Raw genomic sequence first — 15259 nt, 5'->3', positions numbered from 1 at the left:
GAGAGGGGAGGCTATCTCCCCAGGGGCCCACCGTCGCAGGCAGCGTTCGCAGAAGCAAGAGGCATTGAGACAATTGGATCAGTTAGAACAACAGCATAAGAGGGGTAGAGGGTCTCAGGGGCTTCTTACTCAACTACATATGACTCACGGTGCCCTTCAGGGCCTGGAGCTTGAGAAGATAGCAGAGCAAATGCAAATTTTGCAAAAAGGAGTATTTTGAAACCAGTAATAGAGCTGGCAGACTTTTAGCTCATAAACTGAAGCACAGAAAGACTAGGAATCATATTTCTGTAATTAAAGATAACCAGGGTGAGGAACATAGTGATCCTCAATGCATTAGTGAATTTTTTTTACACGTTTTTATCAAAGTTTATATGCCCCAGAGACTCACACTGAGGACAAAGCTGTGAGTGGTTATTTGGCTAGGGTGGATTTGCCGAGCTTAACCTCTGGTGAGGCTGCTGCGTTTTTGGCGCTCATTACTGAGGACAAGACTTTACGGGCTATTAAATCCCTGTCACTCAGAAAAGCTCCAGGTCTTGATATCTTCACTAATTGCTTTTATAAATGCTTTCACAGGCTTTTGGTAAAACCATTAACCAAACTGTTTAATAGTTTTCAAGAGGGAGATTGTTTCCACATTCTTGGTGAATGGTAGAGGTGACACTGATTCTGAAGCCAGGTAAAGCTCCTACTCAACGTGGCTCATACTGGCCAATCTCCCTGTTAGGCACCAATTACAAGGTGTTCACAAAAATTTTAGTTACTTGCCTTCAGGTCTATATGCCTAAACTTGTACAAGATAAGACCAGATTCATAATGGGACGCCAAACACTCTATAATATCAGGCGAGGACTCCATATTATTGAATGGGCTGGGAGGTCGGCAGAACCAGCTTTAATATTAAGCATAGATGCAGAAAAAGCCTTTGACAGGGTGTCCTGGCCCTTCCTGCTCTGCACCATGTCACATGTGATAATCCCGAATTATAGCTACGTCATTCAAGGTTCCACGTTAGGAGTTACGGACCAAGAAAGGGATCCGGGTGTTGTCGTCAATACTACACTGAAACCCTCTGCTCCGTGTGCTGCTGCGGCTCAGAAAGTGAATAGAATGTTGGGTATTATTAGGAAAGGTATGGAAAACAGGTGTGAGGATGTTATAATGCCGTTGTATCGCTCCATGGTGCGACTGCACCTTGAGTATTGTGTCCAATTCTGGTCACCGTATCTCAAGAAAGATATAGTAAAATTGGAAAAGGTGCAGCGAAGGGCGACTAAAATGATAGCAGGGATGGGACGACTTCCCTATGAAGAAAGACTAAGGAAGCTATGGCTATTCAGCTTGGAGAAGAGACGGCTGAGGGGAGACATGATATAGGCATATAAAATAATGAGTGGAGTGGAACAGGTGGATGTGAAGCATCTGTTCACGCTTTCCAAAAATACTAGGACTAGGGGGCATGCGATGAAACTACAGTGTAGTAAATTTAAAACAAATCAGAGAAAATTCTTTCTTCACCCAACGCACAATTAAACTCTAGAATTCGTTGCCGGAGAACGTGGTGAAGGCGGTTAGCTTGGCAGAGTTTTAAAAGGGGTTAGACGGTTTCCTAAAGGACAAGTCCATAAACCACTACTAAATGGACTTGGGAAAAATCCAAATTCCAGGAATAACATGTATACAATGTTTGTACGTTTGGGAAGCTCGCCAGGTGCCCTTGGCCTGGATTGGCCACTGTCGTGGACAGGCTGCTGGGCTCGATGAACCCTTGGTTTTTTCCCAGTGTGGCATTACTTATGATTTTTTTCATGGGTTAAGACCACCTATACTAAACCCCTCTCTTACTTACAAGTTAATGGAGCATATGGGATAAGCTTTGAACTGGCTAGAGGCACGAGACAGGGATGAGCTTTATTCCCCCCTGTTGTTCACACTGGTGTTAGAACCTTTTGCCTCCATAGTTTGGAGCCAGGTGGATATTCAGGGTATTCCATGTGCAGGCCTCATAAATAAGATCCTATCATTTGCAGATGATATGCTTTTAACTTTGGGGAATCCTCTGCACTCATGTAACGGAGGCTCTGGAGGAATATGGTCAGGTTTCGGGGTTTAAAATTAATTTAGCCAAATGTGAAATCCTAAATGTGTCCTTGCAACCTGCAGATGTTAAGCGGCTATGGTCCTGTATGGTCCTGTATGGGCCTCTAAAACTGTTAAGTATTTGGGGGTTTACCTTACCAACAACTGAAAGACCCCTTTATGAGGCCAATTATCCACTTCTTTTACCTTCTCTATGGGCAGATTTGGAGAAATGGGAGTACCTACATGTTACTGGTTGGGTAGGGTGCATGCAATTAAGATGAGGTATTGCCTAAATATTTGTTCTCCCAACTGCTTTGCCGAATACATTTTTTCAGACTTTACATCAGGGTCCAGCTTATTTTTGAGAGAGAAAGACGCCCATATTTCGACCCAAATCGGGAGATGGGCGTCTTTCTCTCATGGGCGCCCAAATCGGTATAATCGAAAGCCGATTTTGGGCGCCTCCAACTGCACTCTGTCGCGGGAACAAACAAAGTTGACGGGGGCGTGTCGGAGGCGTGGTGAAGGCGGGACTGGGGCATGTTTATCGGCCGAGGAGAGATGGGCGTCCTCAGCCGATAATGGGAAAAAAAAGGGCGCCAGAAGCGAGAATTTGGGTCACTTTTTTTGGACCCTTTTTTGTCACGAACAAGTCCCCAAAAAGTGCCCCAACTACCCAGATGACCACCAGAGGAAATCGGGGATGACCTCCTCTGACTCCCCCAGTGGTCACTAACCCCCTCCCACCAAAAAAAAAAAAAAGAACTTTAAAAACTTTTCTTCCCAGCCTGTATGCCAGCCTCAAATGTCATACCCAGCTCCATCACCGCAGTATGCAAGGTCCCTGGAGCAGTTGTTAGTGGGTGCAGTGCACTTCAGGCAGGTGGACCCAGGCCCATCCCCCCTACCTGTTACACTTGTGCTGCTAAATGGGAGCGCTCCAAACTGCCCCCAAAACCCACTGTACCCACATGTAGGTGCCCCCCTTCTGCCAAAAGTGGTATGGTAATGGTGTAGAGTTGTGGGCAGTGGGTTTGGGGGGGGGGATTTGGGGGGGCTCAGAACCCAAGGGAAGGGAGCTATTTAAATTTTTTTTTTTTTACTTTTTACAAGTGCCCCCTAGGGTGCCCGGTTGGTGTCGTGGCATGTGAGGGGGACCAGTGCACTACGAATCCTGGCCCCTCCCACAACCAAATACCTTGGATTTGTTCGTTTTTGAGCTGGGTGCCTTCGCTTTCCATTATCGCTGAAAACTGATACCACCCAGCTCAAATCCGCCCAAATGCGATGCATTTGCCCGGCACAAACTGTATTATCGAAACAAAAGATGGACGCCCATCTTTTTCGAAAATACGGTCTGTCCCGCCCCTTCGCGTACCAGTCCTCCGAGATAGGCGCCCATAGAGATGGGCGTTCGCGTTCGATTATGCCCCTCGGTGTGTTCCACTATATTTGCAAGCGAAATCCTTCGTGAGCAGGATCAACCATTTTTCAGTTCAGGTACAAGGGAGAGATGGTGGTTCCCAATTTTCAGCAGTATTACATAGTGGTTCAATTAAAACTCTTAGTGGCATGGCAGTGGGATAAACATAAGAGCTGGGTATGTATGGAACAATATGTGGTAGGAGAGATAATATTGTCAGATATTCGAGCGTACATCAGAGGGTGAACCCAATTATAGCCTTGACCCTAGAATTGTGGATTTGCACTCGGAAACAATTTTTCCCTGGGCAGGTATATTTTGTTTGAAATATATTTTTATTAATTTTCATAAACATCTTAACATCAAACACATCTTTCTTATAGCTTAAAGAAGAAACTGTTTCGCAATACCCTATAGCGAAAGCAGAAGGTTTTGTACTGGGTTGCATCGACCCCAAATATCAAGGATGGGCAGCTCAGGATATGTCGCAAATGGGACACTTACTGGAGGAGGGGAAATTGCTTCCTTTCCCAGATTTGTAGGAAGAATTTGGCCTGACCCGGAGGGACCAGTTTCATTACTACCAACTTGCTGATTTTCTTCGCAGAAGAGCTCTCTCGGAGCTCTGAGAACCAGAGACACTTCTGAAAGGGCTTTAAATGGAAGTAGTTGTAGAGGTTGCATCTCCCGATTTTATCGCTCACATGTTCAGCAGGGGGCATCCCCAATCAAATACACTGATCATTAGGAGACTATACTGAGGGAAAGATATACCTCACGTGAATGGGAGAGAATTTTAAAGAGGTTGCTTAAAGTGTCCGTAGATAGTCACATGGTGGAAAATGGATATAAAATGCTGTATATGTGGTACTAAACCTCACACTGAAAGACAGCCTAACACAATCACACAGGTGATGTTTAAATTCAAGACAACAGGAATACCCTCAGAAACCAAGGCTCCTGCCAGGGTCTAGCCAGCAAAACACCGTTGTCTTAAAAAAGACTTTGTGTCTGTGACTTAATTTCTTTCATAGGGTATGTTTCCTGTTTCTATATTTACAAATGTAAAGCTCCCACAGTTTTAAACGTTAATCTTTGGGGTAACTGGATCAAAACACATTACAAGCAACAGCATGGTCTATTTAGCTCAATCAATGCTGGCTTGACTCCCCCGCAGTGCATCTGCTGATTTTTACTTTTTCTATTTCAATGGGACCCAATTCGTTTCACCCTAAAAAGGGCTTCATCAGGAACCAATTGACTAAATCATACTGCCAGGGGTGATAGTTTCAGGGTCGCTCAACCTCTCTCTCTCTGACCCTGAAACTATCACCCCTGGCAGTATGATTAAGTAAAATAGACCATGCTGTTGCTTGTAATGTGTTTTGATCCAGTTATCCTAAAGATTAACGTTTAAAACTTTGGGAGCTTTAAATTTGTAAATATAGAAACAGGAAACATACCCTATGAAAGAAATTAAGTCACAGACACAAAGTCTTTTTTAAGACAATGGTGTTTTGCTGGCTAGACCCTGGCGGGAGCCTTGGTTTCTGAGGGTATTCCTGTTATCTTGAATTTAAACATCACCTGTGTGATTGTGTTAGGCTGTCTTTCAGTGTGCATAGTATTCAATTACCTACTTTTTGAATCACAGCCTGTACTGAATTTTGTACATGAGGTATTACACCTCACACCATCTAGATGCCATTTATCCTTCATCTTCAAATCTTTGTTGGTGTGCTTGTAGGTCACAGGGTACCTTTATCCATATGTGGTGGTCTTGCCCAGGGGCTCAGAGATATTGGACAATGGTGTTTGACTTAATCACAAAGATCATTGGCCTCTCATTGCCTCCCATGATGGGCTGTAGTTTGTTGAATATTAAACTTCCAGGGTTACCAGGTAAACTCTGTAAATTGGTTTTTATTATTCTTACATTGCGCTGCATAGCCTTGGGGGCAAAATGGAAGCAGTCTACTCTACCCATGCATCAACAACTTTTATTCAAAGTAGACTATGCTTGCCGTATGTCTAAACTGACTGACCTGCACCATAATCAAGTCCTGAATTTCACAAAAATTTGGGAACCGTTTACTATCTGGCATGCTGAGCATGAGATCAAGTGATGTTGCTTGCTTAGTGTTATCTTATTGATTTTTGTATACGATTAGCTGTACCTATCAGGAGGTTTTTTTTTTTTTTTTTTTTTTGGGGGGGGGGGGGGGGGGGCGGTGCTTGGAGATTAAGAATATTATGGTGTGCCTAGATTTTATGTAGTATTGTACCAAAGAGTGCTGGCATGACTTTTGCTATGCATGGCAGGTTTACATGTTAATTGTTACACATTGCTGTATTGTTTTGAATTGTGAAAAAAAAAAAAAAAAAACACTTCCCATGGGAGGGCAGAAACCAATCCTGCCTCGATTTAGAGGAACTATGTCCCCGAGAGGGACATCGAGAAGTCTGCTCCTGCCTAGACTCCGGCGAAGCTTTCCTCCTCCGATTATCGAAGGGGTTCCAGCTGGGGTAGCAATCAACACTGGGACCGCAACAGGAGGCATGGTAGGCGTAATGACCCCAATGCATTCCGTTGCAGGAAGCCATCCAGCAGCTCATGGAGCAAGGCCCGGATGCACTCGAGGGCTGACACCAGGAAAGGTTGGAGCATTGGCTCAGAGACTATCTGAAGAACTGCTGGGGTCAAGACAGGAGGCTAGTCCTGGCTGCTTGGAGACATCCTCACCAGCACCTCTTGTATGGACGGGCAGCGATCCTCCTGGTGCAGACGCTTCTTAGGTGCCGAATCCCTCAGCACCTCAGAGCTCCCGGCTCCATGCATCGAGGGGAACCAATACCAATGCTTCTTGGCCTTTGCCTGGAGCCGAACATCAAGGCTCCTTGGTGTCAACCTGAGCAACATCAATCGTCATGTCATCTCGGGGTCGGGTCCAACGCAGGCCGGTCCCAGGGGCCCTGCACAGCACTCTTCAAGGTAGGTAGAGACCCACTCGCTGCACAACTGGGGCCCTAAGTCACCTGAGCAGACCAAGCAGAAGACTGGTACCTACACCTTTGAGAGTAGTAAAGCCTGCACCTTTACCCAGTCAAAAATCTTCTTGCTAAACCACATGCAGATGGAGGTTACCAAGAGAGAGTGTGGATAGTATCAGTGTGCTTTTTAAAGATCAGCAACCTCTTCCACTTTCTCTTCAAATAAGTTGTCCCCTCGGCAAGGCACATCTGCCAACCTTGCCTGTACAGCGTGTTTCAAGTCAGAGACACACAGCCATGAGGGTATACACATCCCCACACCCATTCCAGAGAATCTAGACGCAATATCAAAAGTGTCATAAGCGCCTCTGGCTAAATAATGCCAACATGCCTACTGGCAAAGCTTGGTGGCCTGCTCTACAGGAAGAGAATTTGCCATATTAAGTGTACTACTGACTAGAGACTAGATAATGACAAGGGGATGGGGAACCGCAGTAACCGTGGGGATGAGGACGGGGCAGGGACAAATCCCACGGGGGCAGGGACAAACTTTGTCCCTGTGTCATTTTCTTCTTTGAAGCCTGTTAATGAATTGGACTGTTATTTACGTTTGAGTGATGCAGCTGATATTTTTGGAAAAATAAGCAAACATGCTGGCCACAACTAGTACATCCTGCTACCATCACATCTAAGAACACATCTTCTATTGCAGGAAGGACTGTGGAATACAGGAGAGCTAGACTGAATCCTGAGATTATTGATGACTTATTATTAATCCACAGATTAAAAAATCATAACAGTGCTTCACAGGGCATATTTCTCCCCTCTAGGGCATACAGAACGGGTTGTATTTTGTACCCCTGGACATTTTAACAGGGTGGATTAGGATTCCTTAGGGTAGTAGAAATCAGCTATTGTTGGGGTTGGAAGGGTAGAGGGTGGTGGTGAGGAGGGTTATTACAGCTGCTCACCGATATTGTTATCTATTTGTATTATACACAATAGTTGCACAGCATATTGTTCCTTTTTATACTTTAATGAAAAGATTTAATTATAAAATCATTATAGTTTGAGGCTTCTGCAGATGAGGACAAAGCCCATGGGGACGGGGCGAGGATGGAGACAGAATCCATGGGGACAGGGACAAACTTTGTCCCCGTGTCATTCTCTACTAGAGACTCCAAAGTAAAGGTTCATGTAGAGCTGGTAGGACTGGATGCTGGCAATGATCATCGAGGCCTGAAAGGTTTTTGTCACGACTGTGCTCGTGACTCCACTTTCAGTCTCACCTTGTCTTCCAGTGGTCAGCTTCAGAGGTGGCTCCAGTCTGTTCTTTTCTTTGCCGTGTTGCCTCTGCTGCCACTTCCTTTGTGTTCCAAGCCTCACTCAGGTGTTCAGTGTGTTCCAAGCTTCATTCTGGTGTTCAGTGTGTTCCCAGCCTCACTTTGGTGTTCAGTGTGTTTCAAGTCTCTTTTCTGTAGTCGTTACATCATCAGTGAAGGCCCTCATAAGGAAGGTGAGGACATTCATTCAGGGCCTTTGTAAAGCCATAGGTTTCCAGGTTTGTCGATCTGCTTATACAGCACTTCTGCCTTAGTTCTTCGGTTTGTCTGTGTGCTGGTGTTAGCACTTCTGCCTTAGTTCTTCAGTTTGTCTGTGTGCTAGGGTTAGCACTTCTTCAGTCTGTCTGTGTGCTGGGGTTAGCACTTCTTCAGTCTGTCTGTGTGCTGGGGTTAGCACTTCTTCAGTCTGTGTGCTGGGGTTAGCACTTCTTCAGTCTGTCTGTGTGCTGGGGTTAGCACTTCTGCCTTAGTTCTGTGTGCTGGGGTTAGCACTTCTTCAGTCTGTGTGCTGGGGTTAGCACTTCTTCAGTCTGTCTGTGTGCTGGGGTTAGCACTTCTGCCTTAGTTCTGTGTGCTGGGGTTAGCACTTCTTTGGTTTGTCTGTGTGCTGGGGTTAGCACTTCTGCCTTAGTTCTGTGTGCTGGGGTTAGCACTTCTTTGGTTTGTCTGTGTGCTGGTGTTAGCACTTCTGCCTTAGTTCTTCGGTTTGTCTGTGTGCTGGGGTTAGCACTTCTGCCTTAGTTCTGTGTGCTAGGGTTAGCACTTCTGCCTTAGTTCTTCGTGCTAGGGTTAGCACTTCTGCCTTAGTTCTTCGTGCTAGGGTTAGCACTTCTGCCTTAGTTCTTCGTGCTAGGGTTAGCACTTCTGCCTTAGTTCTGTGTGCTAGGGTTAGCACTTCTGCCTTAGTTCATCGGTTTGTCTGTGTGCTAGGGTTAGCACTTCTGCTTTAGTGCTTCGGTTTGTCTGTGTGCTAGGGTTAGCACTTCTGCCTTAGTTCTTCGGTTTGTCTGTGTGCTAGGGTTAGCACTTCTGCCTTAGTTCTTCGGTTTGTCTGTGTGCTAGGGTTAGCACTTCTGCCTTAGTTCTTCGGTTTGTCTGTGTGCTAGTTTTAGCACTTCTGCCTTAGTTCTTCAGTTTGTCTGTGTGCTAGTGTTAGCACTTCTGTCTTGTTTTTGCCTGTTTGTTCTGCTGTTTGTTTGTGTGGCCATGTGGCCCAGCCTAGACCTCTGCCTAGTCAGCCTCACCTAGAGCTCTGCCTAGCCAGCCTCGCCTAGAGCTCTGCCTAGTCTCTTCTGCCTTCTGCTGTTGTGTTTGGGTTCCAGCTCAGCTTTGTGGCCCATATAAGAGGGCTCTGTGTGCATGGGTTCCAGGTCGGCCTTGCGGCCTGTTTGAGTGTTCTCTCTTCTGGCTTTACTTGGTTCTGACCCTGTGCTTCCTGTCAGTCCAGTCCTGGTTTGTGTCTTAGTGCAGACTGTGTGCTCTGTGCACTTCTGGTCTGTTTCTGCCTGTGTGCTTATTGCACTCCTAGTCTGCTCCAGTCCTGCTTGTTCAGTCCAGTCCTGGTTTGTGTCTTAGTGCAGACAGTGTGCTCTGTGCACTTCTGGTCTTTTTCTGCCTGTGTGCTTATTGAACTCCTAGTCTGTTCCAGTCCTGCTTGTTCAGTCCTGTTCTGGTTGGAAAGTCTGCCTGCTGCTGACATTCGTCGACAGCAGCCCAAGAGCTCACGTTGTCCCCGAGTCTGTGACAGTTTCCTCCCAAACAAGTCTAAGGTTCTGGCCTCCTGCCCCAGGGGCACTGAAGCATGAGAAAAAGAGCTCTTTGAGAGTGGATTTGACTACCAAAGAGTGGTGATACAACTGGGTCCTCTCAAATCAGGGAGCCTTCTGGATACGATACTGTGTATCCACCTTCTTGGGTGCTACCTGCACTGAGAGGGGAGATTCCCAGTTCTTCATCAGTGCATCTTTAAGGATAGTGTGCAATGGCACTGTGACCCCTCTTCCACAGGAGAAGACTTATAGCATAACATCTCTGCCCTGGGCTCCTCCTCCATCTCCAAGTCTGAAATGGGATGGCTGCAGCCATCTCCCTGACAAACCAATAAGCGAGTGCACCTCTTGAGGAGATTTTCATCTCGCTTGAGGAGGTGAGGGATCAGATGGGACACCATATGGCTTCTCCTCCTATAAGAAGTAATGTGAATCCTTGTTTGATACCCATGAGCAGTTCCAGTCAGATTCCTCTTCCTCTTGAGAATCAGGAGACTGAGTCTGCACCGGCCTTGACCTAGTGGAACAACATCCACGCTCTGAGAAGCGTCGATGTGCAGCCCTTCTCTAAGACTCTGGGGAAGCTTCCCTCCCTGATATCAGAGGGGGTACTACCTACTCAGGCCTCAGCTCAGAAACCTTGTGAGGTGCCAGTGTTGAAGTTCTGGGCACCAGCATTGGTGTAGTCTCAGAGATGGCCACTCAACCCCTGACTGTGCTAAACTAGGCCCAAAGGACACCTGTAGCCAGATCAAACCTGAGCTGCACAGAGATATGTCCCTCCACCTGCTAGATAGGGAGAATACAGAGGTTTACTTGGCTGCACAGGTCCACATATAGCAAACCTCGGAGGTTCTCTCTATCTCCACCTGCTGGTACAGGGACACAACCCACAAGTCTCTGGATTGATCTGTGGGACACTATGGAACTGGGTGTTACCTGCTGCAAAGAGCTTGGGAGACTGCGAGCGGTTTGGCTGGGATATGGTCAGCACCATCTTATCGTCTGGGCCAGGCTTCGTGGCACTAGGCCCCACTGAACCCAGGTAGACAAAGTTGGAGAGATCCACTTTTATTTTGGGCACTCATGCTAACCTATGCCCCACACCCAGTCACAACTAAGAAAAATGCTTGTTAGAACTGCCGGTGCCGCCAATAGGAAAATTAAACTACTAATTTTAGGGAAATCACCCAGAGCTATGCGGCCATATCCGGCGGTGATGTCACTTCCTCCATCTATGGCCGATAGTCAGTGCAGTATCCACATAGCTAACCAGGCAAAATTAGGACTGTTATTTATGCAGTCCTACTTACCCAATTATCTATGCAGGCATCAGCACTGAATATCGTCGGTGCCCGCATAATTCCCAAGCCTACCCCTAAACTAGCTGGTTTCAACATGGCTGATTACAGCCGATATGTAACAGCACTGCCCAGTTAACTATTACTAAACTCTACAGCGTTACTAGATGTACGCAGGTTAAGTGTCATGGCCAGCTCAGCAGGATTTAACTAAAAGGAGCATCTCCTGCCCAACTCCTTTAGAGTATCAGGCCTCTAATTTCTGTAGAATAATTCAGGCTGAAGGAAGCAACTTCATAAAGAAAAACAAACCAACTAAACTACATCTGGGCATTTAAAATTTTCACAGAATGCAACCTGGGCAATAAGGGTTGTTTTTTTTTTTTTTTTTTTAATATTACGTCCACAAAACAGATACATTTGGACAACTCAATCTCTATCCAGATTTTATCCCATTTACAAAAAGAATAGCCGTGTTGGGACCTAAAGTTATCCGTACAAGCAGTGACATTCAACTACTATCCAGATATTCAGATGTTTATCCATTTAGATGGAGCATACAATCATCTGAGCGGGAAAGCACGGGGAACAAATGTAAAAAATAAATCTATTTAAAGTTAGGACTGCTGGACAGATAGGACCACTGAATATCTAGCATAAAGAATCACCCCCTTATCTTTGTGTAGAACCTGCATATTTGAATACAGATCTCCAATAATTTTAATTTATCCAAACTGCCACTTACCGTACTTGTCTAGAAAGAGAAAGACAAAAGTGTCTATGATAGTTATCAGCACTCCACCCCACAAAGGAATTCTAAAACACAAAGAGAAAAAAATTCAAGTTCTATTATTCAGGTAAAGATCAGCGAGAAGGAGAAAGGCCTCATAAATAAGAATCTAGGGGCCAGATGAACTAAACTTAACATACCACCAACGTGGTTTTTAAACTGGTTCTAGCAAGTTTATCGCGCAAGCAGTAAACCAGGACTTGCACACAAGGGTTCTCTGAGCCATTTTCCTGTCATGGTAGCAGCTAACGAAAACAGAATGCAAATGAGCTAATTTTTATTATAATGTGAATGTGATGCGATGCACTACCGTTTCCGACCCCGTGCACAAAAGCAGTCCCTACCTTTACCGTGGAAATTTTAACGTGAGGTGTGGACCTGCCAGTTCTTCATTATTGCAAGTAGGAGAAGGGGAGAAACAAGGCAGGGAAGATGGAGCACAAAAAAAAAAAAGTATAACAGCTTACACGCAAGCTTCTTTGCGTCTTTGAAAGCTGTGCCACATGTTTCTTTTTCAAATTACATTTACTGGCAAGAAATTGGGGGAGTGGGGGGGGGGGGGGGGGGGGGGGAGTACTGAAAAATAAAGCATAAAAGTAATGGTGACTTACCAAAAATACAAGGAAGTTAAGGGTCCATCAAAGAAACAGCGTCTGTGGGACAGGGGCTTGGTTCCACCCCCAGCTGTTCCTGCTGCTTCCTTCTATTGGTCGGCTGACATCCTAGAACGCCCATCTCCCTGAAGATGGACTCTCATTGGCTGGCTGCTGTCCCAACTCCTCCTCCCTGCAGGGCTTCCCTGACATCACTTTAGAGCTGTGAACTGCTTGGATCCGAACTTCCTGGTGTCCCCCTCCACAGAGAGGGGTTAAACCAATTGGACAGCATCAGCCTGGGATGTCCCGCCCACTCATTACTGGAAGTTCGGATCCAATCAGCTCACAGCTCTAAAGTGATGTCATCAGGGAAGCCCTGCAAGGAGGAGTTGGGACAGCAGCCAAACAATGAGAGTCCATCTTCAGGGAGATGGGCGTTCTAGGATGTCAGTCAGCCAATAGAAGGAAGCAGAAGGAACAGCTGGGGGTAGAACCAAGCCATGATGCTGCTGATTCCTCACAGAAGAGCAGAGAGCAGCAGAGTGAGGTTTTTCTCACTTTTTCCCAGCAGCCAGAGGAAGGGAGCTGCAATACAGGTATGCCAATCCAAAAAAAAAAAAAGCGCTTTTGTGTCTGCCAAAAAAAAAGGGTAAATCTACTGCTATCCGCAGCTTGTCTGCGTGTATGAGAGCCATCTGTAGCATGCGCAGAGCAGCCACGCATAGCGACTGTTCTGCACATGCTCAGCTCACCGACTTGCTTCCCCCATATCGCATGCAAATGAGCTGGGTCGCAAAAGCAACGAGAAGCTCATTTGCATGCGATTTTCTTAGTGAATCCTCTGTGTTTCTAAATCGGTACATTTTTATTGATTTGGAAATGCAGACGGATCCTTAACAGGAACTTTGTGCATCTGGCTCTATGTTCTAAGATTATGGTGCTCTTTTACTAAAAGCTCTAAAGTGTGTTTTACTGCTTGAGAAAAGGCTTTCTGCAAAATGCTTTACTAATACTAAGTGCTTATATCCTGCATACACCCATATCAGTTCAATGAGGTTAACAAACTATCAGTACCCAGGCATACCTGGAGAAAGGAACACTACATAGAATGAATCAATAATATTCAATCAATCCCTATTTCCGATAAAAACCTCTGAAACAGCAAAGTTTTTAGATGTTTCCTAAAGATTAGATAATTAGCAATTATCAGCAATGATGGTCCAGTGTTTACTTCCTATTAGCGTGTGGTAGATGAGGCATGTTAACTGCCACACAGATTCCACACTCTCTTTCTCTCCATACCAAGCACTTAATAGGTAGTTTACTGCATAGTAACTGCTAAATTACCACATAGCCCCTTAACTCGGCTCTGCACTAGCAGTTACCGCATGGTAAACTGCTCGTTAAGCGCGTAACATGGTTTAGTAAAAGGCCTCCTAAGAGTAAACGAAACTGGTGCTCAACTATAGAGCCATCTGTGACGCTTCTGGAGCCTCTTTTTTTTACTCTTTCATACCAAAATAGGTTGAAAACAAGACCAAGTAAAATGTAGCAAATGCTAAAATTTGAAGGCTAAAAACATCTGTTTTAAGAAATGATCTCCTACATATTGACCAAAACTTCCTCTAAGAGAAATTTCAAGCCCTGTGGAGCTCCTCTGTTCTGGTGCTCAGATCTGACACTGCCTGAGGGGAGATATGATAGAGGTCTATAAAATAATGAGTGCAGTGGAACGGGTAGATGTGAAGCGTTTGTTTACGCTTTCCACAAATACTAGGACTAGGGGGCATGCGATAAAGCTACAATGTAGTAAATTTAAAACCAATCGTAGAAACGTTTTCTTCACTCAACATGTAATTAAACTCTGGAATTCGTTGCCAGAGAATGTGGAAAAGGTGGTTAGCTTAGCGGAGTTTAAAAAAAGGTTTGGACGGCTTCCTAAAGAAAAAGTCCATAGACCATTATTTTAATGAACTTGGGGAAAAACCACTGTTTCTGGGATAAGCAGTATAGAATGTTTTGTACTTTTTGGGGGATCTTGCCAGGTATTTGTGACCTGGATTGGCCACTGTTGGAAACAGGATACAGGGCTTGATGGACCTTTGGGCTTTCCCAGTATGGCAATACTTATGTACTTAATGTTCTGATATTTTCGGGGAGCTCATCTTTGTGGCTTGATAGGAAAAAGTAGACACAAAAATTTGCTTATGTTGTATTCCTTTACCCCCCGTACATTCAAAATTTTTTTTTTATTGTAATGTATCTTGAAGAGATGACCAAATGACAAGTTTTCATCATAGATTGTGGTGTTTGCCCATAAAAAATTTATACTAGAGTGCAGACTTTAAAAATGTAATGCAACATTTGAACTAGATTTTTTAATATGTGTTTAATTTTTTTGCAGATACCTCATGCTAATGTGAACAATAGCGCATGAGAAAGAGCAAACCTACAAAATATGCCATGGTAAATCTGGGCTTAGCATGTGGGAAAGTCCCGTGTTAGAACGCGTGAAGCCTAGATTTCAGTGTGCCTTAGTAAAAAGAGCTCCTTCATTCTTTACCTTACAAAGCAAGCAAATAAATAAATAAACATCTCCTAAAACCTACTTACACTCCAACAGACAGAAGATTAATGGCAATGGCTGAGCCTATGACCTCTTGCATGTCAGATCCAATGATGGCCAACTCTACCATCAACCACAAAAAAATGCGAGGGACCTATGAGAAAACAACATCAAAATACCGTTCGTGCATCATCTTTAATTGTGGAAACACATGAGAGAATGCAGATCATATTACCTTTTAATGGGGGAAGAAAAGGGCACTCTTGAAATGTAAAATTTTCTGGCAAATTTATTGGCTTGTGAAAGGTACTAGGCCGATACCATTTAAAGCTCTGAATTATTGTGAAATACTAATATAGCACTACATGATACAGGCAGGAAAAAGACCTTACAAA

At 44.9% G+C, this 15259-nt stretch overlaps 1 protein-coding gene across 3 annotated transcripts in view; it reads right to left on the bottom strand.

Annotated features, from left to right (window-relative positions):
- SLC11A2 (solute carrier family 11 member 2) overlaps window positions 1-15259 on the bottom strand; it is a 319640-nt gene that overhangs the window by 127326 nt on the left and 177055 nt on the right. For all 3 annotated transcript variants that reach the window (XM_030198289.1, XM_030198288.1, XM_030198291.1), the window contains 2 exons: window positions 14912-15018; window positions 11658-11728 (listed from right to left, as the gene is read on the bottom strand). In XM_030198289.1, coding sequence (XP_030054149.1) covers window positions 11658-11728; window positions 14912-15018 — 178 coding nt within the window. The remainder of the gene's footprint in view (window positions 1-11657; window positions 11729-14911; window positions 15019-15259) is intronic.

The sequence above is a fragment of the Microcaecilia unicolor genome, chromosome 3 (assembly GCF_901765095.1).
Source record: "Microcaecilia unicolor chromosome 3, aMicUni1.1, whole genome shotgun sequence".
NCBI classification, from domain to species: domain Eukaryota; kingdom Metazoa; phylum Chordata; class Amphibia; order Gymnophiona; family Siphonopidae; genus Microcaecilia; species Microcaecilia unicolor.
Note: the sequence above shows the minus strand (reverse complement) of the source record. Positions and strands in the feature narration are given on the sequence as shown.